Genomic DNA, 25,785 nt, shown 5'->3' with positions numbered 1-25,785 from the left:
TTTAATCATCTTGAAAAACACATTAAAACAAAAATAAAATAGTAATTTAGCAAAATTTATGAAGTTAAACTAACAGAGCTGTGAAATTTATCAACAAATGATACATTAAATTGTACCTTTATTAACGTTCTAAAAAAGTCTTGCTCTACAAAAAAGTTACTAAGATTCTTTAAATTTCCTATCGCAACATATAAAATAATTAATCATAAATTGTTGCATTAGAAATTAAGCTTTTAAATGAATTTAAATAGTTGAATTTGAACTTAAAACGTCACGCATTGTTTACCGCTTGCAAGCAGCACAGCAATTTAGCTTAGCGGAGACAACAACCAGCAGTGTTGCTCAATGTCCAAAAACTAGGGAAATTTCTTGAGGTTAAGAAAAAACAATGAAATGACCTGCACTCTGAACCATTAAATTTCATGGCACAAAGTTTAAAATTTATATTTTTAAGCTCTATTGAAAGTATAAATATTTATTATGAACTTTATTAAAAGAATAAATATTTATCGAATACACGCATTTAACAATGTAATGGTGTAACTTAATTGATCGATATTAATTCCGTCGCTGATCGCAAAGGTATTGATATCGCATAAATCATAAAATCGACAAAGCTTAGGAACTCAAGCACACACCTTAACATAATTAAAACAAATTTTGTCTGTGAAAGTCTTGTTTTAATCGGTAAGTAAAGTTCCATTTATCATTTATTTATTGTGAATCATTAAAATGTGGGCTTTATATACAATAAAACAATTTATAATTAATGTGTGAGCTATAACATTGTGTCTGTATCCGATGAAAAAAACGTTTCAGTATATATATATATATATATATATATAGAGTATATGAGTACATGTTTGCAACTATTGATTTTGGGTTCGCATAAAAAGTTATTAGTAAAGTAAATGAGCCCAAAATTTTTGTGTTTATTCTTTGAATATTTATTAACAAAATCTTATACAAAATATAACTAAAAAACTCAATTAGTTTTACTAATAACTTTTTTATGCAAAGTCAATAGTTGCAAACATGTACTCAGACTTGCACGCCACTGTATATACATAGGTTATATCTCGCCAATTACTGGTTGCTGGGGTGAGTTGGTAGATACTATCCTCCAGTGTCTCGCCAGATCCACGTTGCCAGGGTAAGTTGTTGGAGTCTATGAAGACTATGCTGGGAAGATTTTACTCTCCCAATGTGCTTGCCTTCTGACAGAAATAATGATCAGACTTATAATATTTTTTGCGGCAAATGGCCGGAGAAATTATATATTTAAGACTTTGCTTGAGTAAATCCAATATGAAGCTAACAACTCAAAGAACTATAAACTACAAGTAAAGTTAAGCATGCAGTGGAAAAGTACTGGCTACAAATCTATCAATACTCTCTCAGCAAAATTTGTCCCACACACGAGCGGTCAGCATACAACCGTTGATTGGTTGTAGATTATCCATGTACTCTTCAGACATTTTGTCAATTACGTCATTTTGTATTTGTATTGTGGGCCCGAGAATTTTGTAACAAACCATATTTTTTCTTTGGCTAATGTTGGAAATTTTTTTTTATTAAAATAAAAACGAAATGATAACAAAGATAGGTGCACTGATACCTAACTGGGCAACTTAAATAAATCAGAAATTATGAACAGAAAATGAATTATGTCAGCAGCACATAAAGTAAATAAAGATTGTATAAAATGAACCTACTGATATACGGTTATACGAGAAATGTATGTATGGTATCGCTGTTAATTATTATGTCAAGACACGAGCCAGCAGGTCTTGAGGATGATATCGTTTTAGTCTTCTCCTGACTGTAGTGCGATGACTTGGCGTTAGGCGCTTAGCCAGGCTGTTAGGGTGACCTCCAAGCCTCTCTGTATATTTTAGTGCAATTGCCTGTATACTATCGCCAATTTTTGGTACTTTGAGGTCGCGCTCGATGTCCGCCGTTCTCATGTACCATGGAGCTCCTGAGATCCGCCTCAGCGTCTTGGCTTGAAGTACTCGTATTTTGTTGAGGTGCATTTTAGCTGTGATACCATACACCTGTATTGCATAGAACAGGTTCGGAGCTAAAATGCACTTGAAAATTCGAACTTTGTTGTCCAGTGAAAGTGGGTTGCCATGTCAGCAGAGAATAGTGTGTACAATGTGGGGCCAAGCACACTACCTTGTGGAACACCCGCTTCTATTGACTTGTTCGACTTATATCCATCGGTTATCACATGAAAAGAGCGTCCTTCTAAGAAGCTCCTTATTAGCAAGAAAAGCTGATGTGTTAGCAATTTCTTTGCTTTGTGAAGAAGTCCGGGATGCCATACTCTGTAAAAAGCTTGCTGGATATCCAAGATAGCAGCCACCGCGTACTCTTTCTCCTCCAAGGCCTCCAGCACAAAGTTGACAACTCTATGGAATTGCTCTGGGGTGCCATGCTGTCTGCGAAAACCATCTGGAACTTGGGAATCACACGGATGACAGCCTCGACACTCATCATTCTGTTCAGAATCAGTCTCTCCATTATTTTTCCTAAAGAAGGAAGAAGACTGATAGGCCTGTAAGAATCCACATTTGATGGTTGCTTTCCTGGTTTGAGTATCATAATGATGCTCGCCGACTTCAAGCTCTCGGAAAGTATGTATCCCAAACGCAGGATGCTGTTAAAGATGAGGACCAAGAATAGCAAAGCTTGATCTGGAAGTATTCTGATGGTCCTGTTGTCCAGCAAGTTCTCGCCAGGGGCTTTCTTCACTTTTAATTTCGAAATTAAATGTTTAACTTCGTCCAGCGTGACAGGATCTGCGGGCAACTCCATTTGTAACGGAGTTTCAAGTGACTCCGCAATCATTCGGCGATGGCTCTCTGGCGCAAAGTCATGTGGCCTAAAACGTTGCTCTAAATTGTTGGCAAACACTTCTGCTTTGTCACGGCTAGTGCGGCACCAGCCTCCAGCAGGGTCTCTAAAAGCAGACTTTGTTGTGGGCAGCGTCTTGTACCTTTTAGTTATTTTCCACAGGGAGTAGTTAGTGGAAGCTATCGAGCAAGTTGCCAATTTGCATTTGTTTCCTGCGAGCCAGCACTTTGCGAAGACGATTGGCCAATCTATTGTGAATCTGCTGGATTCGAGCATCACCAGTTCTGGCGTACTCTCTTCGGACTTTGCGCTTAATTCGGAGGAGTTCGATGATTGCAGGAGGAAGCTGAAGCTGCCGTGGTTCACTCGCATCTTGTAGGTTTCTAGGAGCAGCTCTTGTTGCAGCTTGTCTTAGTTGGTTCATGAAAATATTGATGGCGTTGTCAATATCCTCCTCCTCTTTCCATGTAGATGTCCAATTCCTCCTTCAAGTGCGCCTTGAAAATACTCATATCGGCACCACGAGAGAGTATACGATCGCGTAGTGGCTTCCTTGACGGAGTAGCGTGCACTTCAGCCAGTATAGGAGTGTGATCCAAAGAAAGTTCGTGGAGCGTTCTGACATGGATCCTATTGCTGTTGATGCCATTGGTAACAAAAAATCTATTGCTGATGGTGTAATTTGTGCGTTGTAGGAATAGTAACTGGGCTCACCCGTTGCCTCAATCTGGTATTGGCTATTCGCTACTACTTCTTGCAACAGTTTTCCTCTGGAGTAGGCACTCGGATTGCCACTCGTGGGGCCCCACCATGCATGTTTGGCATTGTAGTCGCCTCCAGCAATAAATTTGTTACCAAGCTCTGCGAACAGGGATTCAAATCCCACTCGGGTCCATGGTACATTGGGTGGGAGATACACGGCCGCGATTTCTACTATTCCCTCCGATGTTAGTAGATTCACTCGAGCTATTTGCCTGTCCACAGTTGAGATAGAAGATTGTGGAGTGTAGTTCAATGTGGAGCGCACAATCACTGAGGCGCCACCTTTGGCGTTGCCGCTGGGGTGATAGGTGTGGAAAGAAGTATATCCTGACAGAAATATACGCTGTCCTTCTTTCACATGTGTTTCTGTCGCCAGCATAGCATCTATATTATGAGCATTGAGGAAAAGCCGGAGCTTTTCAGAATCCCTAGCTAGCCCCCGTACATTCCACAATCCGATTTTAACAGTCTGTTGCATCATTTCGGCATACGAGAAATCAGAACCGTGACCAGTTATCGAAATGCCTTGTTTGCCTCCAATGTTTCTTGGGCCAGCTTAAATAATTGGTCCATTCTTGCGTTGATCTCCATTATGGAGTTCTCCAACGCCAGGAATTTATTATCAGGCATCACGTTTGTTTCTCGCTGGTTATGTTTAAGAGCGCTTGGTCCAGGTTGAGCCCGTTTGCGGCGAGGAAATATTGCAACTGACAGTGCTAGCAGGGATGAAACTCCGCGTGACGTCCTGATTATGTCTTGCTCTCAAAGTGTTGCCGGAGGCAAGGAGCCTTGGTTTTGGTTTTAGCATTCTGCTTTTTCAGCCCTGACTGGACATTTTTGTCTGTTGAAGAATGATCACCACCACAGTTGATGCACAAATAGTCATCACTAGTGCATAGTACCGAACCAGTCGTGTGCGAGCCAGCGCACTTGCCACAGATTGGTTCTTGAAAGCATTAACTTTTGGAGTGACCAAACATATGACATTTGAGACATTGCAAAATTTCGTTTCTACGAAAAGAGCGTTCTTGATATTGGTTGTGGGCACGCTGGCATTAATTCCTTTGATGACTACCCTGTACGGCTTATCCTCCTTGAGTTGATGGTGCCAGTACTGACAATTAAGAGAGTTTAAATGCTTAACCGTCTTTCGGAAAGCATCAGAGTTGATAGTGTATATTCTTGACACACCGAACTTAGAGGTACGAATACTGTAGTTATCGACACCAACGCACGAGTCCAAGGCCATTTCCAAATCTATGGAGTTGTCAACGTTAGGCACACAAATAGCAGGAGGCTTAGCGATCGTTTTCTGGGTATGTTCATTAGGGCGGGTCAATTTTTTTCGCAAAAATCGTCCCCATAATCGGAATCTACGAAGAATTCTAAGAAAATTTCACCATGAAACCATGTGTCTAAAATGAATTCCTAGTCCGCGCCGTGAAGCTTAAAGATTGCACTATGAGGTACAGAAGGTATTTCGAGGTATTTAAGACATTTTAATGTATTTAAAAAAATACGCATTTTCAATTATGTTGGAGTCAATTCTGATTCATTTTTTACAACAAATTTTATAATTTTTTTTAAATTTATTAAACTTATATTTTTTTAATTCGACAAAATGAGCCAAACTAGACATGTAATGGAGCCTCATATAAGAAAGTTGGAGCAATGCGTACGTAACTTTTTAACGAAGTAAGGTATCGGTCTGAAAATTGAAATATATATTCAAAGGCATTTTAAGCAACTAAATAAAAGTGGGCGTGGCATGATAAAAGGCGGAATTTAATTTTATTCTTTATTATAAAGTTTATTTGCTTGCAAAAGAAATATAAGAAGAAGAATATAAGAAGCTTTCTAAAGATAAGCTTTAGAAATATAGTAATATTAAAGCTTTTGTGAAGCTTTTTTGCATTCCTCTTATAACAAATTATTTAAATGATAATTAATTTTGCGGTAAAACTTGTCAACCAACAGCAGTGGCGTAGGTGTGGGGGCAAGAGCATAAGTCCCTATTGGTAAATTATCCCAGGGCACCGAACGATGTGTGCAGTTGTTAACACATGTCTCACGACGAGTTATGCCACAGAATCGAGATGCTGTTATGTCATTGACCTTAGAAAGTCGTCCAAAGTTCCTCAAATTGAGTTAAGGAAAGACTTGAGATTCTAATAAGATGACGTTATATTCCAAGTCAACAAAATTGCAAAAATTACCTACTTGTTGGAAAGCAAATAAACTTTATAATAAAAAATAAAATTAAATTCCGCCTTTTATCATGCCACGCCCACTTTTATTTAGTTGCTTAAAATGCCTTTGAATATATATTTCAATTTTCAGACCGATACCTTACTTCGTTAAAAAGTTACGTACGCATTGCTCCAACTTTCTTATATGAGGCTCAGTACATGTCTAGTTTGGCTCATTTTGTCGAATTAAAAAATATATAAGTTAAATAAATTAAAAAAAATAATAAAATTTGTTGTAAAAAAATGAATCAGAATTGACTCCAACATAATTGGAAAATGCGTATTTTTTTTTAAATACATTAAAATGTCTTAAATACCTCGAAATACCTTATGTACCTCATAGTGCAATCTTTAAGCTTCACGGCGCGGACTAGAATTCATTTTAGACACATGGTTTCATGGTGAAATTTTCTTAGAATTCTTCGTAGATTCCGATTATGGGGGACGATTTTCACGATTTTTTGGACAGGAACAAATTGACCCGCCCTAATGTTCATACTCATTAACATCTACAGGTGTTTCTGGTTCGTCGTTCAAACCAATTTCTGGTGAGTCCATCTGCATAACATGGCTAGCTTCTTCGTCCAGAGCTGCAAAACGGTTATTGCTTAATGCCGCTGCCTTGGAGGTGGATGCGGAATGGTCAATTCTCTCACTTGGACTTTTCGCGACCTTCAGCTAAGCTTTAGTTATAGTTTTGGGTGGGCTTGCAGAAACTTTAAGTTTCTTGCTTATATGCTGCTCACGGGATTGAAACGAGCATTTTTCTTCCGAGCCATTGTTGAGAAGAAGTCGCTCAACGATGTGTTAGCGGTCGATGTAGCCAAAGCCGTGGAAACATTGGGTCCCACTGTAGAAGCCACAGTATAAGTAGAAGCAGATATCGAACTGCTTTTAGATACAGATATTGTGCAGGTAACGCTGGTATCACTGCTGGTTGTAATTGTCAGAGATAAGGTTAATAAACTTGCCGATTTGCTATGGTAATCAGCGTAAACTTGGTTGCGTAAAGATCGACGGCTTACGCCGTCCTGCGGAGATCTGCTTAGCGCACGTCCGAATGCAACGAGGCGAGGGCTGAGGCTGTTGGAACTTCTACTAAAAGATATGAAAAGATTTTGTTATTCGATATCGAGATTTTTATACCCGTTATCCATTGTGGCGGCAGGAAATGTATGCAACAGTCAGAAGGAGGCATCTCTGACCCCGGGGCAAAATACTTGAGCATCTTCTTGATCAGCGTCAACAGCCGAGACGATCTAACCATGTCCGTCTGTCCGTCTGAGACTATAAGAGATAGAGATATATATTTTTTGATAGCACTTGGTACATACAATAATATCTAAATTGATAAGCAATATGGACTTAATGGTGCCAAATGAGATCACCTATTTAATCATATGTCTGGCGATTTATGTATATATTGTAAAAACAAAAAAAAAGTTAAAAAAAATTATCTTATTATTAGAGCAATACTTTCGTATTAAAAATTCGCCTAGTTACTAGGGGTCTAGAAGGTCCTCATGGAGAGCCTAGATAACATTAAAGATGCCTCCAGACTGAGGAAGCTGCTGTCCAAGCAGGCTTCCAGTCCCAGTCTGCTCAAGTCGGGCGATGGAGTGTGAACGGAGAGCAGGGCTGAAACTCTTCAAGCACTGCTCTCAGCTCATTTCCAGGATGTATTGCAACAGAGAACAATGACTGGCAGCTCTTTCCCAGTCTCCCAGTGATGAGACCCACTGCCGGTCTAATCATTACAAACAAAATTATTTGGGCTATCGACTTTCCAAAGGTGACCTTACTTTTGGAAAGTCAATAGCCCAAATAGCCCGGTCTCGATGGACTTTCACCAGCGATGCTGCAAGCCAGCAAATCTGCGATTGTTCCATGGTTATCAGAGATTTACACGGCGTGCCTCGCATGGTGTCATATCCCCACTTCATGGAGGACCTCTAAAGTCGTTTTCCTGCCTAAGGCGGGCAAATGCAATCAGCCTAAGCTCTTTGCTGCTTAACACTCTGGAGAAACTACTTGATATGCACATCAGGAGCAATTCATTGCATCTGTTTGCCCCAATCAACATGCTTATACGAAGGGCAAGTCTATCGAGACGGCTGTCAATGCTCTTGTAGCTTCCATTGAAATAGAAGACCATTTCAAAGAATAGGGGCTTTTCTTGATATTTCAGGCGTCTTCAATAATGTCACTACTGGCGCTATTATGAAGGGCCTTACCTCAGTGAACGCGGCTCCAGCGATCCACAGATGGATCAACCGCCTTCTTAGCGACAGGCGGGTGGTGGCCACGTGGGGCGATTCAACTATTACAAAGGAAGTGCGAGGTGGCACTCCCCAGGGTGGGATCCTCTCGCCTCTCCTTTGGAACCTGGTTTCGAATAGCCTATTACAAAAATTCACTATGCCGATGACATAAGCATTCTGATAACTGGGAAATGCCGAACCACCCTCAGTTCCGTAATGGCATGGGCTATTGCAGCTTTCAAGGATAGACTGCAGGCTAATGCTAGGCATTTTAACTGGTCACTGACTGTCAGCTGTCCATGCTGTAAAGCTGGGTATCACGAACAGTGATCAGTGCAGGAAATGCAACGAGTTCGGAGTTAAGGAAATACTTGAGCATCTTCTCTGTAGATGCTCAGCGTTATCCTGACTGCGGCTTAAATATAGTACCTCAATTCGCCGTGCCACAACGATTTTCGTGACATTTCACGGCTACAACCAACGATGCTGCTGGCTTTTGCCAAAAATGCATTGCTTTGGCTGACAATCTGGTATATTTGGGACTCTATGGTATATTTTAAATGTGGTTCTATACCAATATACAAAATATTTAATTAAACATTTCAGAATTTATTTTAAGAATAATGCCACACAGTTTTGTTTTAATTCGCCATTTAACAGTATTACGAGTGATTAGCGTAGACATGAACCTTATTTGTTCTCTTTTGAGCTCTATTGGTTCAAATATCCCTTACAAAAATCCTCTGTTTGGTTAACAACATTTAAAAATTGTTCTTTAATTTCTGCGGCTATTAATTTTCTGTTCTAATTCTGCTGTGTGTGTTTGTTAATTTTTTAAATTTTTCATTGCTTGTGCTTAAGTAGTCTGCAAATTGTTTAAGTTGGAAATCTGAATTCATTCAAAATAATTCAAAATAAAGTTAATTTTGTGTAATTTACCAAAATGTTATGGATCTTCACACAAAATTAATGTTTCATTAATGTTTTTAGACAAAACACTGACAAAATAATGGGAGTTTTCAAAAGCACTGAAAAAAGGATTCTTTGGCATATTGAAGCGAATTTAATGTGAAGATTGAGTAGAATTATTTCCTCTGACACCTCTGATAAAGTTAACTCTACACATATACGTCGTGTACCTTATTTCCTCGTATGAGCCACAATATTGTGCCACAATTTTATTGCTCTTTTGAACGCATTTTCAGACGCGTTTAATTTTAATCCAATAAGATTTTAAAGCAGCTTAAATCCAACAAATCAGTCTGCTTCTGCGGAACCTATGGTAGTGGAATAGATCATATTAATTGATTTAAACGTGAAAAGAATTTATATTCACGTAGACACATTTTTAAAGTTCATCGATGAAGTCATTTGAGAAAGGATTCTTCTTATTATGCAGATTTTAAAAATGTTCGAACAGTCCAGGATGGTAGTACTAAAGGTAACACATGTATGTATGTACTATATGCAGCTGTTGATAACAAATAAGAAAAATGATTTTTAGAATAAAATTTGTAATTTTAATTAATAAGTATTGTTTTGGATTTCTAAAATGTCTTTAAGCAAATATGTAGATTTTTGCACTTTAGAAAACAATTGCTTATTAATTGAACAGCGAATTTACAGAAAACAATTTCTATAATAATAATCTTTTGGGATTTATTGTAAAAAATTGCAAAGTCAAAATGCGATCAAGTGACAGTGTAAATTCTTCATCTTGGTTTGACAGATTGTCAGTCAAATCAGCTAAGATATCATTGGCGAAATTATCCATACAAAAGTTTTTCTTTAATAACTTCTAGTATTTGTAACCGATCAGAACCAAATTCTCAGGAATCATAAATACTGTAGTTATTATTGTCCGCACCAAATTTCGCTTGTTATTCGATTTGCGGGGGAGAAAGTGCGTGTGGTACAAATTTTGAACAAACTCTGATCTGCGTGCAAATTTTACAAGAGCTGTAAAAAATTGATATTTCTATCTCTAATTGTCTTTGAGATCAAGGTGTTCATACGGACAGACAGACCGACGGACATGGCTAGATCGTCTTGGTTGTTGCCGCTTACCAAGAATATATTTACTTTATTGGGTCGGAGATGCCTCCTTCTGCTTGTTAATTGAATTTCCTACCGATTATACAAAGTAAATGTCTGAGGAACAGTTTTTATACTATGTTGAGGAAGATTGGAAAAACAGATTGTCGGTTGCTTGAACCATATTTTACTGTGCCTGTTAAAAAAAAATTATTTGATTTAATATTAGACGTACCTTTTTATTGCTATTATTGAAGAAGAATATAAATACAGTATGTGTTTCTGATATAAAAGTATATTTCTGCAAGAAACTGTACTCATCTCCTTTGACTCCACGACAATATATTTAGTATTTCCACTTTAGCAAATTTTATTCCCATTTTGTTCGCTGTGCTTTGTTGAAATTAAAATGAGCAATGACATGAATGTTATAATCTCTTATTCAAGCAATGACTAAACGCAGTTTCATAAATAATATATAAATATGTATATATAGTACATACAGTGACCACTCGTTTAATTGGAGAATATAAATAAATTTGACAATAAATATCTTTAAAAACAAGTAAGAAATCTACAGTCGGTATTATCTTATTAATACTTAAATATATCGAATCCTATATATGATATATCGGTATGCTGCAATTCACATTCGCGGTTTATATCAACGCAAGTAAAAACTGACTTCACAAAGTTTGAAAATTGTGTGGTCTAAAAATATAATAATAATAATAATAATAATAATAATAATAATAATAATAATAATAATAATAATAATAATAATAATAATAATAATAATAATAATAATAATAATAATAATAATAATAATAATAATAATAATAATAATAATAATAATAATAATAATAATAATAATAATAATAATATAATAATAATAATAATAATAATAATAATAATAATAATAATAATAATAATATAATAATAATAATAATAATAATAATAAATAAACGTTTTTAAATGTTTATTGATTAAAATAACAGTTTTTAAAAAATCGAAATTATAATTATCACTTTTTATTATTATCAGTTCAACGAATGCTCACTGTAAATTTGTGTGAAACTGAGCTTATAGTTATTATCAGCAAAGAGAAGAATTGCTCAGAGAATGCTGATAATATACATGCAAGTATATATTCCTTGAGAGCGCAAGTCATGGATTTCATAGAATGTCAGAGAACCGAAAGTCGTTTATATTTTGAAATATTGCATTATTACTGCAAAATTAATTACAAAATTATCAAATGAGTAAAAACTTACTATTGAATATCAACGTTATTGCATTAATATAGCAAAATTACCTAGCGAGAAAAACTTAGTACTAAAAACCGACATCCATTTAGAATCAACTTAGTAATGCAAACCGACATCTAATAAGGAACAACTTAGTATTGAAAATTGATTTCCAACAAGAAGGGCTTAGTATTAAAAATATACATCTAATAAGAAGCAACTTAGTATTGAAAATCAACATCTAAACATTTTTTTTTATTTTGCTTACCATCGTTAACTTTCAATTGCACTCGTGTGCACAATATAGTGCAAATAATTATTCTCCCAATTACCCCAACATTTCTTTCTGCACTGACAACCAACTGCAAATGCTTATAGTTTTAAAGTGTATTGGCGTAAAATTCGTTAATAGCCTTATCAATACTTACGTGACAACGGCTTATTAAAAGTGACAAATAAAATGCAATCACACTTAGCTCGTGTTTATATGGGCAAAAACGTAATAGCGCAATATTTTGCTTTTATTCAAAATGGGTAGCGGGTATCTCACATTCGAGCACTCCCGGTTGTAGCTTTCTTAATTGTTTATTATAATCTTGGCATAACTTATTTAATTTTTCACAGATTAAAATGAAGCTGGCAATATTATTTTTGACATTGATCTGGCAAATCATGGTTACCCAAGGCATTGAAAACTGTGGATGCCATTTGATCAGCAACCAAAATGAGCGTACAGCTGACTGCTCAAACCGCTTCGAAATAAACTATGACTGCCTCTCGCATTTTAGACCAACTGAACTGATATTACAAAATAATGGTTTAACGGAGATACCACCACAATTGTTTCAGTATAACTTCAATAATGTTCAGCAACTTGATCTTTCTTACAATGCGATTAAGAATTTGCCTGACAATTCGATGCACTTTCTTGAAGACTTAAAGACCTTTAACGTGAGCTGCAATTCTTTGAAGAATCCATTGGAATTGTTGGCGATAAGAAACGACGTCGAAATCTTTATTGCCAACAATGTGTTCAAGTGCAATTGCGAAGAGCCGAAACTCTTCGAACTTAATGAACGTATAAAAGTAAGTAGAGAATATGTAAGTACATATTTTTGTTTTAAGTTTAATTCATGTCAATTAATTTTGCAGAAGCAAAAGAAGCAAAAAACAACTTTGTATTGCCTTCGGGATGATCTAAATGAAACACAGAAGAGTATTCCTCTGACCGCAAAATGTAACAATCTCGAGGAGCCCCAAAAACATTGGAAGCAAAAGCGATTCAAATGGGCATTGTAGTTATTATATGCGTTATTATATTAATTTTGCAAAGATAATTCAAGATGTGTGGTATGCTTGTCATGAAACTTAAAAATCAAAAATGACTGTCAAACTGAGCACCTGATCGAGTGATTAGTTTACGCCTGCTCAGTGCATATTTAATCCTATAAAGTATATACATACATCTATCATTTCTCCCAATTACCCCAACTTTACTTTCAGCACTGACCACCAACTACAAATGCTTATCGCTAAAATAAATATATCGGCGTAGAATTTGTTATTAGTCTTGTCAATACTTACATGACAACGTCTTAACAAAACTAAAGTGACAAGTTGATTGCATTCATTTAAGCAAGTAATTCCTGTTAAGTTACATATAATATATATAATAATAACAATAGTATTCAAAAATTTGTCGAAGTTATTAAATAAATACTTGTGTATGCCCGCTTACTATGGGTATGGAATACAGTACTATATATGTAAATATACCAAATGCAGCCTTTGATATATTTATATTATTTTGTGGTATATAAATTTGGTATATTTCAAGAATAATATCGCACTGTTTTACTTTTATTCAAAATGGTTAGCGGGTATCTCACAGTTGAGCACTCTCGACTGTAATTTTTTTTTCTTTTACTTGTTTTCTATTAAACAATAAGCTAATAAATCTTTAAATAAATATTTTAAAATCGTATTATGAATATAAAATTTACATTTTCCTTATTGTAATAAAGATTAAATTTTATTTAGTTGTCATTTGTTTACTCAATTTTATTTTAAAGAAAGCTGTCTTTGCCTCTCCGAAGGAATACCACTGTCTTCAGTCCAGACAGCAGGTTCCTTCTTCAAGTTCAATTCGAAACTTGTATCCATTTTTCGATGGCTACGGGATTCTACGGGCCTGTGGGCGTCTGAGGGCGTCCCACTCGCTGCGTTATGTCATCCAATCATGCTCTTATATTCCTCGTCCTTTGCGCGACTATTGGTTTGTTACACCCATGGCATATCCTTACATGGGGATAACCAAGTCGTCATGCGTCTGAGCCGCTCCAGATTCTGGATTCAAAAGTTGAAGGTCCTCGTCAAATCCACCATCAACTCATGTAAGGTTTGCGTGATACACAAAAAGAGATTGGAGATCTAAGAGATGGGGGAAAAGGCGTCCTACTCGACACCGTTCACGCACACGGAAGTTGACTTCGCTGGCCCATTCGAAGTCAAAAACTACACTAGCCTGCCTCATCACCAAGGGATATGTCTGCGTCTTTGTGTGATTCAGCACTTGGAGGCGACATCGGATCTCACGGCGGAGAAATTCATAGCACGGCGCGGGTGCCCACAGCAAATGCACTCGGACAACGAGAAAACTTTCGTTGGAGCTGACAGTGATCTCCACCGACTTTTTGGAAGCGACGAGGGAGTGAATCATCGCAAAGCATGGTCACAAAAGCCTATCCTGGCACTTCAACCCGCCGGGCGCCCCACATATAGGAGGATTATGGGAAGCCGGCGTAAAGAGCTTTAAGGCACTCTTTTACAAGGCGACCTCCACCATAAAATATACGTTTGAAGAGTTATATACTCTTCTGTCTAAGATCGAAGCTTGCCTGAATTCGAGGCCGATCTCTTCGGTGTCCGAAGACTCTTCGGATCTACTAGCCTTAACTCCTGGCCATTTCCTCATAGGTGGCCCGCTTATTTCGGTGTTGGAACCAGAAAATAACCAACCGGCTCTTCGCCAACAATTTTGTTTCCCTTAGAAGGATGAGTACCTGAAGGAACAGACGAAATGGCAATCCGCTACACGGAACCTTCGGATCGGTGATATGGTCGTCGTAAAGGAAGACAACCTTCCCTCCAACGAGTGGCGCCTAGGACGGGTGCTGACGATGTGTTCAGGCACCGATACAAGAGTCCGAGTTGTAGATGTGCTCACGGTGCGGGGTACTATTCGCAGACCCGTCGCCAAACTAATTCTACTCCTGATGGAGGACAGCAAGATTGACCCCTCTCTATCGGAAGGATGTTTTATACCCGCTACCCATAGGGTAGAAGGGTATTATAACTTTGTGCCGGCACGAAATGTATGTAACAGGTAGAAGGAGGCATCTCCGACCCAATAAAGTATATATATTCTTGATCAGCGTCAACAGCCGAGACGATATAACCATGTCCGTCTGTCCGTCTGTCCGTCTGTCCGTCTGTGTGTCTGTCCGTCCGTCCGTATGAACACCTAGATCTCAGAGACTATAAGAGATAGAGCTATAATTTTTTTTCGACAGCATTTGTTATGTTTGCACGCAGATCAAGTTTGTTTCAAATTTTTGCCACGCCCACTTCCGCCCCGCAAATCAAAAAATCGAATAACAAGCGTAATTTTAAAGCTAGAGTTGCGAATTTTGGTTTATACAATAATTACTATAGTAGTTATGATTCCTGAAAATTTGGTTGCGATCAGATAAAAGTTGTGGAAGTTATTAAAGAAATACTTTTGTATGGACAAAAACGCCTACTTACTAGGGGTCTTAGTTGCTTTGGCCGACAATCTGGTACATTGTGTCTATGGTATATTTTGAATGGTGTACTATATCGATATACCAAACATATCATTTGGTATATTTTTAGTATTTTTTAGTATTTTCGGTATATTTTGAAAATGATACCGCAATATTTTGGCTTTATTAAATTTGGGTAGCGGGTATCTCACAGTCGAGCACACTCGACTGTAACTTTCTTACTTGTTCTATTCGTCGCCGGAACCGGCTCGGTCTTCAACTCCAGCACGGCCACTTTCCCGCTCGCCGTCCCCCCATCGACCGGCCACAACTCTGTCCGAGGGCGCTTTTCCGACGTCGCTCGCATCCTTGTTTCAGGATAAGGCTGTAAGCATCCTACCGACGGCCAACATTCTTATCGACACCGGATGTAAAAGGTTCAAGATGCGAGCACTGATCGACCAGCCGTATCAGCGGATCATTGGCAACGGCCTATCGGGTATTCGTCACCCGCGTTGGTACGGAGGGCGTCTGCACGGCGATCATCCGACATACGACTTCCGTCGAAAGGTGCTGCTTCAGTTTGATTTCCAACTCTGCCGCTGCACCCCCCTCCGACCTGTCCGCAAGCATTACATCGATGGTGTCCCTGGTTCTCGGCACTGATGTGTATCCCCACATCATTCAACCTGGCATCCTGCCTAGCACCAACGGTTAGCCAATGGCCCAGAACTCTACATTGGGTTGGATTCCGTCCGGTCCATGTGGACAATGAAACCGTTTGCAACTCATTGCAAGGAGGGGAGGATGTTGATGCCAGATGATGGCAGGTGTGACCACTCAAAACAGCTGACATTGTGGTCGCGATCGATTCATATTGATAGTGACAAAGTTAGTATACTGTGCGTCCTCATGTTGGTCACCCCGCCCACTTTTAGTGCTTTTTTCACATACGTGCTTTTCACACGTTACGTTATAATGGCATTACTCAAGTTGTAAAATTATGAAATTCGAAAAAAGTTTATTTTAACTGTTTAAAGCAGTTAGTGGACAAGTCAGCAACCAGTTCTAGATGAACAGCCTTTGAAGCAAAACACACAAATACTGCTATATACATTTTTAAAGGAGGCCGTCCCCGAACTCGCTGTAATAGGCCTAAACTAAGCCTAAAAGTATCCAATATTTTTTTCTTCTTTTTCTGCACACATATTTATACATATTATTTATTATATTAGTGATTTAAATATTTATTGTCCTATTTAATTTATATTATTTAATTTGTTTAGTTGTAGAAAATTATTTGTAGCCTGGGAAAGTGGTACCACTAACCATACGGCCCGACTGGAGTCGCCATAATTCAGTTTTTAATGATACAAAAATTTGTATGGGATGAAGCATCTATGTATTGTATGGTTAGTGGTAGTACTAATGGTAATACATGTATACAGCTGTTGATAAAAAAAAAAATATTTTTACTTATTAATTGAACAACGAATCTACACAAGACAATTTATAAAATTATAATCTTTTTAGGATTTATTGCACAACATTTCAAAATCAAAATGCAATCAATCACTTACAGAGTAAATTCTTCATCGTGTTCTTGACAGTTCCATGTTGACTGAAATAAAATTAAAATACTAATGATATATAACATGTAAGAAATCTACATATATATTTGGAATATTTGTATAGAACTACAATCAAAATATGCCAGAGAGTGCAGAATATAACAGATTGCCAGCCAAAGCAGCTAAGACCTCAAAATTTGTCATACAAAAGTTTTTCTTTGATAACTTCCAGAATTTGTAACCGATCAGAACCAAATTCTCAGGAATCATAAATACTGTAGTTATTATTGTCCGCACCAAATTTCACTTGTTATTCGATTTTTGAAACGAGCTCTGATCTGCGTGCATACATTACAAGAGCTGTCGAAAAAATGATATTTCTATCTCTTTGTGTCTTTAAAATCAAGGACATGGCTAGATCGTCTTGGTTGTTGCCGCTTACCAAGAATATATTTACTTTATTGGGTCGGAGATGCCTCCTTCTGCTTGTTAATTGCATTTGCTGCCGGCACAAAGTTATAATACCCTTCTACCCTATGGGTAACGGGTATAAAATTGACATCTAACACATTTTTTATTTTATTTATAATCCTAAACTTCTTTTTGCTCTCGAGTGAAAAATATAGTGCAAATAATTTGTAATTATTCTCGAAATTACCCCAACATTAGTATCTGTACTGACAACCAATTGCAAATTCTTTTTGCTAAAAGAAATATATTGGCGTAGAATTCGTTATTAGCCTTTTCAATACTTACATGACAACGTCTTATTAAAACTTAAGTGACAAATTGATTGCATTCACTTAACTCGTGTAGCAAGTATTTCCTGTTAAGTTTCAGATCAAGATCAAGACACTCGACTGTAATTTTCTTACTTGTTTTTATTGATAAATAAATCTTTAAAAAAATATTTTAAAATCGTATTTTTAATATGTAATTTACATTTTCCTTATTGTAATTAAGATTAAATTAGGCGCTTTATTTAGTTGTCATTTGTTTACTCAATTTTATTTTAAACAAAGCTGTCTTTAAGTGGTGTTATCTTTGCTAATTCGACGATGTTATAATGATAACATGCAAATAATAATTAAGTTTACTCAACTAAAGACTATATTGAAAAGAAACAAAAAAAAGTCAACAAATGTCAAACAATAAATTGCTACTCGCATTTCATTTACTGTTACGACAATATTGTCTACAGAGATCATTGCTTGGGAAAAGGATTATCAAAATAAAGTAAAAAATACCGCTATTTTAATCATCTTGAAAAACACATTAAAACAAAAATAATATATTAATGGGTATTTCATTTTAAATTATGAAATAATTAAGCAAAATTTATGAAGTTAAACTAACAGAGCTGTGAAATTTATTAGCAACGACAACTACAACTGGATTATGATACATTAAATGGTTTCTTTATTAACGTTCTAAAAAAGTCTTGCTCTACAAAAATTAATTATTAATTGTATCATTAACAATTAAGCTTTTAAATGAATTTAAATAGTTGGATTTCAACTTAAAACTTCGTGCGTTGTTTACCGCTTGCAAGCAGCACAGCAACTTAGCTTAGCAGAGACAACAACCAGCAGTGTTGCCTAATGTCTAAAAACTGAATCACTGCAACTAGGGAAATTTCTTGAGGTCAAGAAAGTGCAATGAAATGACCTGCACTTTGAACCATCAAATTTCGTGGTACAAAGTTTAAAATTTATATTTTAATGAACTCTTTAAAAGTATGAATATATATCGAAATGCATTGCCAATAACATTGTGTAATTTATCGATATTGATCAGTCCGTCGCTAGCAGTGGATAATGCAACTCATTTGAAGAACCGTACTTAAAAATAATTAAAACTATTTTTTCTGCGAAAGTACTGTTTTAATCGGTAGGTAATGTTCCACAATAAAATAATTTGTGATGAATGTGTGAGCTATAACCAATAAAACTGATCAAAAAAGAAGAAGAAAATATGAAACAAGTAGGTCGGTAATGCTATGGTGCACTTACATATGTATGTATGTAAAATTACAGAAAAACTGAACAAACGTGGTTTTGCATGTTTTCTATTTCTATGTTCCATTTAATAAAAATAATGTGCGAGGGAGGGTCGACTGTTCAACTGTGGACCTTGAAATAGCAGTGCGGCAGAAAAAATGTAAAAATTCGCATATGTCTTAATACATGGACATACATATACATATGTATATGTATATTCTCCCTCTACTCAATCCACCACAGAAAAAGAGAGTTTCGATTGAAGTTCATAGAATGATATTTTTTAAATTTCTTTTGGTTTCACAATATTTACAAATGTGCCAATTGCTTATCAATTTAAATGGTAGCGAATTATCCACGCAAGCTGCAGCCATTCATATTGTCAGTGACGTCATTTTGTATTACATTGTAGGCCCGTAACTTTTGTAACAAACCATCTTTTTCTTTCGGTTAAAGTGAGGGCCTAAACTGAAAAGATATGAAGAGATTTAGTTATCCGATATAGAGATTTTTAATCATACACACATACACATGCATACAATAAAACCCCGCCCATCGAAACGAAACGCCTTAGCCAGCCGGCGATCGAAGCACGTACGCCATAGGGCAAAGGTATTATAGCTTTGTGCCGGCAGGAAATGTATGTAACAGGTAGAAGGAGGCATCTCCGATCCTTTAAAATATATATATTCGTGATCAGCGTCGACAGCCGAGATGATGTAGCCATGTCCGTCTGTCCGTCTGTCCGTATGAACACCTACAAATATAGATCACAGAGACTATAAGAGATATAATTGTTTTCGATAGCACTTCATATTTTGGTACACAGATCAAGTTTTTTTAATTTTTACCACGCTCACTTCCGCCCCTGCAAATTGACAAAAATCGAATTGCAACCGTAAGAGTCTCGAACTTTGGTTCATACAATAATATCTACAATATACAAATATACCTAATATGTCATTTAACATTTAAGAATTTATTTTAAGAATAATGCCGAACTGTTTTGCTTTAAAAAAGTGTCACAGTTGAGCACACTTGGCTGTAGCTTTCTTACTTGTGATTTCATCACTTAAACATATTCGCCATTCAACACTATTACGAGTGATTAGCGTAGACATGAACCTTATTTGTTCTCTTTTGAGCTCTATTGGCTCAAATATCCCATACAAAAATTCTCTTTTTGGTTGGCATATAATTTAACATTTAAAAATTGTTCTTTAATTTCTGTTCTGTTCGCCGTGTTCTAATTCTGTTAATTTTTAAAATTTTTCATTATCTGTGCTTTAGTAGTCTGCAAATTGTTCAAGTTGGAAATCTGAATTCATTCAAAATAATTCAAAATAAAGTTAATTTTGTGTTAATTTAAATAGTAATTTACCAAAATGTTATGGATCTTCACACAAAATTAATGTTTCAATTATGTTTTAAACAAAATACTGACAAATCAATCTGAGTTTTCAAAAGCACTGAAAAAGGATTCTTTGGCATATTGAAGCGAATTTAATGTGAAGATTGAGTAGAATTATTTCCTCTGACACCTCTAATAAAGTTAACGTCACGTACCTTATTTCCTCTTATAAGCCACAATATTTTGTGTACCACAATTTTCTTAGTTCGCATACAAATTTGGTTGCTCTTTTGAACGCATTTTCAGACGCGTTTAATTTGAATCAATAAGAATTAAAAGCAGCTCAAATCCAACAAATCAGTCTGCTTCTGCGGAACCTATGGTAGTGGAATAGATCTTATTAATTGATTTAAACGTGAAAAGAATTTATACTCACGTAGACACATTTTTAAAGTTCATCGGTGAAGACATTTGGGAAAGGATTCTTCTTATTTCGCGTTTAACCTAAGGATTTTACAAAATATACGAACAGTCCAGGATGGTAGTACTAAAAGGTAACACATGTATGTACTATATACAGCTGTTGATAACAAAAAAGAAAGGTGATTTTAAGAACACAATTTGTAATTTTAATTAATAAGTATTGTTTTTGATTTTTAAAATGTCTTTAAGTAAATATGTAGATTTTAGAAAAACAATTACTTATTAATTGAACAACGAACCTACAGAAAACAATTTCTATAGTACTAATCTTTTGGGATTCATTCTAAAAATGCAAAGCCAAAATGCGATCACTTACAGTGTAAATTCTTCATCTTGTTTTGACAGATTGTCAGTCAAATCAGCTAAGATATCATTGGCGAAATTATCCATACAAAAGTTTTTCTTTGATAACTTCCAGAATTTGTAACCGATCAGAACCAAACTCACGAATCATAAATACTGTAGTTACTATTGTCTGCACCTAAATTCACTAGTTATTGGATTTTTGTTGATTTTCGGGGAGGAAGTGGGTGTGGCAAAATTTTGAAATGAGCTCTGATCTGTGTGCAAGCTGTCGAAAAAATGATATATCTATCTCTTATTATATAAGATCAAGATGTTCATAAGGACAGACAGACCGACGGAAATGGCTAAATCGTCTTGGTTGTTGACGCTAACCAAGAATATATTTACTTTATTCGGTCGGAGATTACTCCTTCTGCTTGTTAATTACATTGGATTGGAAAAACAGATTGTCTATCTGACTGTCGGTTGCTTGAACCATATGTCAACTTTGTACTGGGCTTGTTAAAAAGAAATTATTTGATTTAATATTAGACGTACCTTTTATTGCTATTATTGAAGGAGACTATAAACACAGTATGTTTCTGATATATGTTAAAAGTATATTTCTGCAAGAAACTGTATTTATCTCCTTTGACTCCACGTCAATATACGAGGGTGGGCTGATAAATATTCGGCCTTACAAAGAAAATACTTTTTTTAATTTTGCTTTTTATTTCTCAACATAATCTCTTTTAGACGTATGCACTTGGACCACCGATCCTCCAGTTTCCCAATACCTTCCATAAAATAGGATTAGTCCAGGTCTTCAAAATAGACGTTTTTCACAGATTACCTGTTCATTTGAATGAAATTTCTTACCCCAAGCCATTTTTTAAGTTTGGAAATAAATAATAGTCACAGGGTGCTAAATCTGGAGAATAGGGTGGATGGGGTAGAATTTCGTAGTGCAATTCACACAATTTCGACATGGCGAAAACGCTCTTGTAAGCGGGAGCATTGTCCTGGTGAAACAAAACTTTTTCTTCGCCATGTGCGGCTATTTTTCTTCAGCTCCGAATCAAATCGTCCCAAGAGATTGGAATAGTATTCTCCCGTAATTGTTCTGCCTTTTTCCAGATAATCCACATGAATTACACCTCGGGCATCCCAGAAAACCGTTGCCATCACCTTGTTGGCCGACAAACCGATCTTTGCCTTTTCGGTGCCGTTTCCCCAGTTGAAATCCATTGCTTTGACTGTTCCTTACTCTCTGGTGTATGGTGATGAATCCAGGTTTCGTCAACAGTCACAAAACGACGAAAAAATTCGTGTTTGTTTGCGTTAAGCAATGCCAAACTCTCCTTCGCAATGTGCAAGCGGTTGCGCTTATTTTCCATTGTGAGCAATCGCGGCACCCATCTTGACGAAAGCTTTCTCATGTGTAAAAATTCGTGTAAAATGTTTCCAACGCGTTCCCGAGAAATGTTTAGAGCATTTGCAATCTCTCGCAGCTTGATTCGGCGATCATCCAATATCATTCCATGGACTTTTTCCACAATTTCTGGTGTTGTCACTTCTCTAGGACGACCGGGCGATCATCGTCAAAAATGCTTGTCCGCCCGCGTTTAAATTCAGCAGTCCAATATTTTATGGTTGAAAACGATGGAGCTGAATCCTTATAAACTTTGTCTAACTCATTTTTAATATCGTCGTTGAATTTCTCTTTTAAAACAGAAATCTTATGACAGCACGATATTCGATTTTATTCATGTTGACGACAATGCAAAAGTGAATGCGCTAAAAGTCCCGCCAAAATTACCAGTGTTGATAAAACCGCATGAAACTTTCACAGTAATCGGCTGATAGAAAACACTAATCGAATAAAATACTTACGGATTTTTAAAAATTTTTTCTTTGTTAGGCCGACTATTTATCAGCCCACCCTCGTATTTAGTATTTCCAAATTAGCAAATTTTATTCCCATTTAAGCTCTGTTCGCTGTGCTTTGTTGAAATTAAAATGATCACTGACATGAATGTTATAATCTCGTATTCAAGCAATGAATAAGTGCAGTTTCATAAATAATATATAAATATGTATATACAGTGACCACTCGTTTAATTGGAGAATATAAACAAATTTGACAATAAATTTCTTTAAGTCGGTATTACCTTATACATACTTAAATACATCGAATCCTATATATAATATGATATATCGACATGCTGTAATTAAAATATGCGGTTTATATCAACGCAATTAAAAACTGACTTCACAAAGTTTGAAAATTGTGTGGTCTAAATAAACGTTTTTAAATGTTTATTGATTAAAATAACAGTTTTTAAAAAATCGAAATTATAATTTTCACTTTTTATTATTATCAGTTCAACAAATGCTCACTGTAAATTTGTGTTAAACTGAGCTTATAGTTATTATCAGCAAGAGAGAAGAATTGCTCAGAGAATGCTGATAATATACATGCAAGTATATATTCCTTGAGAGCGCAAGTCATGGATCTCATAGAATGTCAGAGAATCGAAAGTCGTTTATATTTTGAAATATTGCATTATTACTGCATTAATATAGCAAAATTATCAAATGAGTAAAAACTTACTATTGAATATCAACGTTATTGCATTAATATAGAAAAATTACCTACCGAGAAGAAACTTAGTACTAAAAACCGACATCCATTTAGAATCAACTTAGTAATGCAAACCGACATCTAATAAGGAAAAACTTAGTATTGAAAATAGACTTCCAACAGGAAGTATTAAAAATATACATCTAATAAGAAACAACAAAATTGAAAATCAACATCTAAACATTTTTTTTTATTTTGCTTACCATCGTTAACTTTCAATTGCACTCGTGTGCACAATATAGTGCAAATAATTATTCTCACAATTACCCCAACATTTCTTTCTGCACTGACAACCAACTGCAAATGCTTATAGTTTTAAAGTGTATTGGCGTAAAATTCGTTAATAGCCTTATCAATACTTACGTGACAACGGCTTATCAAATCTTAAGTGACAAATAAAATGCAATCACACTTAGCTCGTGTTTCTCTCGCAATATTTCAACCAAATATCAAAAATATAAAAGTCAAGAAACTTTAGATAGGCATTTTATTTTTATACCCGCTACCCATAGGGTAGAAGGGTATTATAACTTTGTGCCGGCAGGAAATGTATGTAACAGGTAGAAGGAGGCATCTCCGACCCTTAAAGTATATATATTCTTGATCAGCGTCAACAGCCGAGACGATATAGCCATGTCCGTCTGTCCGTCTGTCCGTCTGTGTGTCTGTGTGTCTGTCCGTCTGTCCGTATGAAACACTGGATCTCAGAGACTATAAGAGATAGAGCTATAATTTTTTTTTGATAACGCTTGTTATTTTTACACGCAGATCCAGTTTAATCAAAATTATTGCCTCGCCGACTTTTGGCCCCGTAAATTAACAAAAGTCAACTAACAAGTGTACATTTAAAGCTAGAGCGGTGATTTTTGCTACATACAATAATAATTAAAGTCTGAATGATTCTTGAATAATTCGGTCAGATAAAAACTGTATAAGTTATTTAAGAAATAATTTTGTATGGGCAAAAACGCATACTTACTGGGGTTTCAGTTGCTTTGGTTTACAAATACAGTAGAATCCCGTTATAGCGACTTTCAAGGGACCGTCGTTATATCCGGAACAACCACTAACCAAAAGTTTAAAAATAAAATTTTGTTTATTTTATAGTTGCCATAGGTTAATTAATGTTTTAATCAATTTCATTTGTATGTGGACCCATCAAGTCATCGAATTTTCGTCTCAAAAACCGGATGGACGCTATAAGCGGCGTCGTTATAACAGGATTCTACTGTATATGGTATATTTTGCATTACTATACTATATTATGTTGGTATATTTTAAAAATAATAGCGCAATATTTTGCTTTTATTCAAAATGGGTAGCGGGTATCTCACATTCGAGCACTCCCGGTTGTAGCTTTCTTAATTGTTTATTATAATCTTGGCATAACTTATTTAATTTTCCACAGATTAAAATGAAGCTGGTAATATTATTTTTGACATTGATCTGGCAAATCATGGTTACCCAAGGCATTGAAAACTGTGGATGCCATTTGATCAGCAACCAAAATGAGCGCACAGCTGACTGCTCAAACAGCTTTAAAATAAACTATGACTGCCTCTCGCATTTTAGACCAACTGAACTGATATTACAAAATAATGGTTTAACGGAGATACCACCACAATTGTTTCAGTATAACTTCAATAATGTTCAGCAACTTGATCTTTCTTACAATGCGATTAAGAATTTGCCTGACAATTCGATGCACTTTTTTGAAGACTTAAAGACCTTTAACGTGAGCTGCAATTCTTTGAAGAATCCATTGGAATTGTTGGCGATAAGAAACGACGTCGAAATCTTTATTGCCAACAATGTGTTCAAGTGCAATTGCGAAGAGCCGAAACTCTTCGAACTTAATGAACGTATAAAAGTAAGTAGAGAATATAAGTACATATTTTTGTTTTTAAGTTTAATTCATGTCAATTAATTTTGCAGAAGCAAAAGAAGCAAAAAACAACTTTGTATTGCCTTCGTGATGATCTAGATGAAACACAGAAGAGTATTGCTCTGACCGCAAAATGTTACAATCCCGAGGAGCCCCAAAAACATTGGAAGCAAAAAGCGATTCAAATGGGCATTGTAGTTATTATATGCGTTGTTATATTAATTTTGCAAAGATAATTCAAGATGTGTGGTATGCATGTCGTGAAACTCAAAAGCCAAAAATGACTGTCAAACTGAGCAGCTGATCGTGTGAATTGTTTACGCCCGCTCAGTGCATTTGAATTAGGGGCTGTCCATATATTACGTA

The 25,785-nt window shown here is 36.0% G+C and overlaps 1 protein-coding gene and 2 long non-coding RNA genes across 6 annotated transcripts; 1 reads left to right on the top strand and 2 right to left on the bottom strand.

The window, feature by feature from the left end:
* The first annotated feature begins 585 nt into the window (after positions 1–585).
* Positions 586–25,785, top strand: LOC133837226 (uncharacterized). 3 transcript variants are annotated; one of them, XM_062267902.1, is made up of 3 exons: positions 586–687; positions 24,943–25,404; positions 25,470–25,785. In XM_062267902.1, the coding sequence occupies exons 2-3, from the start codon at positions 24,949–24,951 to the stop codon at positions 25,653–25,655; spliced, it is 642 nt and encodes a 213-aa protein (XP_062123886.1). In that variant the 5' UTR covers positions 586–687; positions 24,943–24,948; the 3' UTR covers positions 25,656–25,785. The 3 variants fall into 3 exon arrangements, with proteins under 3 accessions (XP_062123886.1, XP_062123888.1, XP_062123887.1); XM_062267904.1 differs by lacking the exons at positions 24,943–25,404; positions 25,470–25,785 and adding exons at positions 12,040–12,501; positions 12,568–13,189 and having other exon boundaries at positions 590–687; XM_062267903.1 differs by lacking the exon at positions 586–687 and adding an exon at positions 18,576–18,661.
* On the bottom strand, positions 7,036–20,945 carry LOC133837227 (uncharacterized). 2 transcript variants are annotated; one of them, XR_009893781.1, is made up of 5 exons: positions 20,922–20,945; positions 20,559–20,702; positions 20,338–20,499; positions 19,301–19,528; positions 19,031–19,239 (listed from the first exon to the last, which is right to left on the bottom strand). It is a non-coding gene; the product is annotated as an uncharacterized LOC133837227 (long non-coding RNA). The 2 variants fall into 2 exon arrangements; XR_009893782.1 differs by lacking the exons at positions 19,031–19,239; positions 19,301–19,528 and adding an exon at positions 7,036–7,160.
* On the bottom strand, positions 16,617–17,296 carry LOC133837228 (uncharacterized). Its single transcript, XR_009893783.1, has 3 exons — positions 17,214–17,296; positions 16,781–16,821; positions 16,617–16,648 (listed from the first exon to the last, which is right to left on the bottom strand). It is a non-coding gene; the product is annotated as an uncharacterized LOC133837228 (long non-coding RNA).

The sequence above is a fragment of the Drosophila sulfurigaster genome, chromosome 2R (genome assembly GCF_023558435.1).
Source record: "Drosophila sulfurigaster albostrigata strain 15112-1811.04 chromosome 2R, ASM2355843v2, whole genome shotgun sequence".
In the NCBI taxonomy this organism is placed as follows: domain Eukaryota; kingdom Metazoa; phylum Arthropoda; class Insecta; order Diptera; family Drosophilidae; genus Drosophila; species Drosophila sulfurigaster.
This window is presented reverse-complemented; position numbering and strand designations above follow the sequence as displayed.

Bases quoted from the DNA above. Each gene is read 5' to 3' on its own strand.
- LOC133837226 (XM_062267902.1), top strand. From the start codon at position 24,949: ATGAAGCTGGTAATATTATTTTTGACATTGATCTGGCAAATCATGGTT. The intron at 25,405-25,469 runs GTAAGTAGAGAA...TTAATTTTGCAG, and splicing joins AACTTAATGAACGTATAAAA to AAGCAAAAGAAGCAAAAAAC.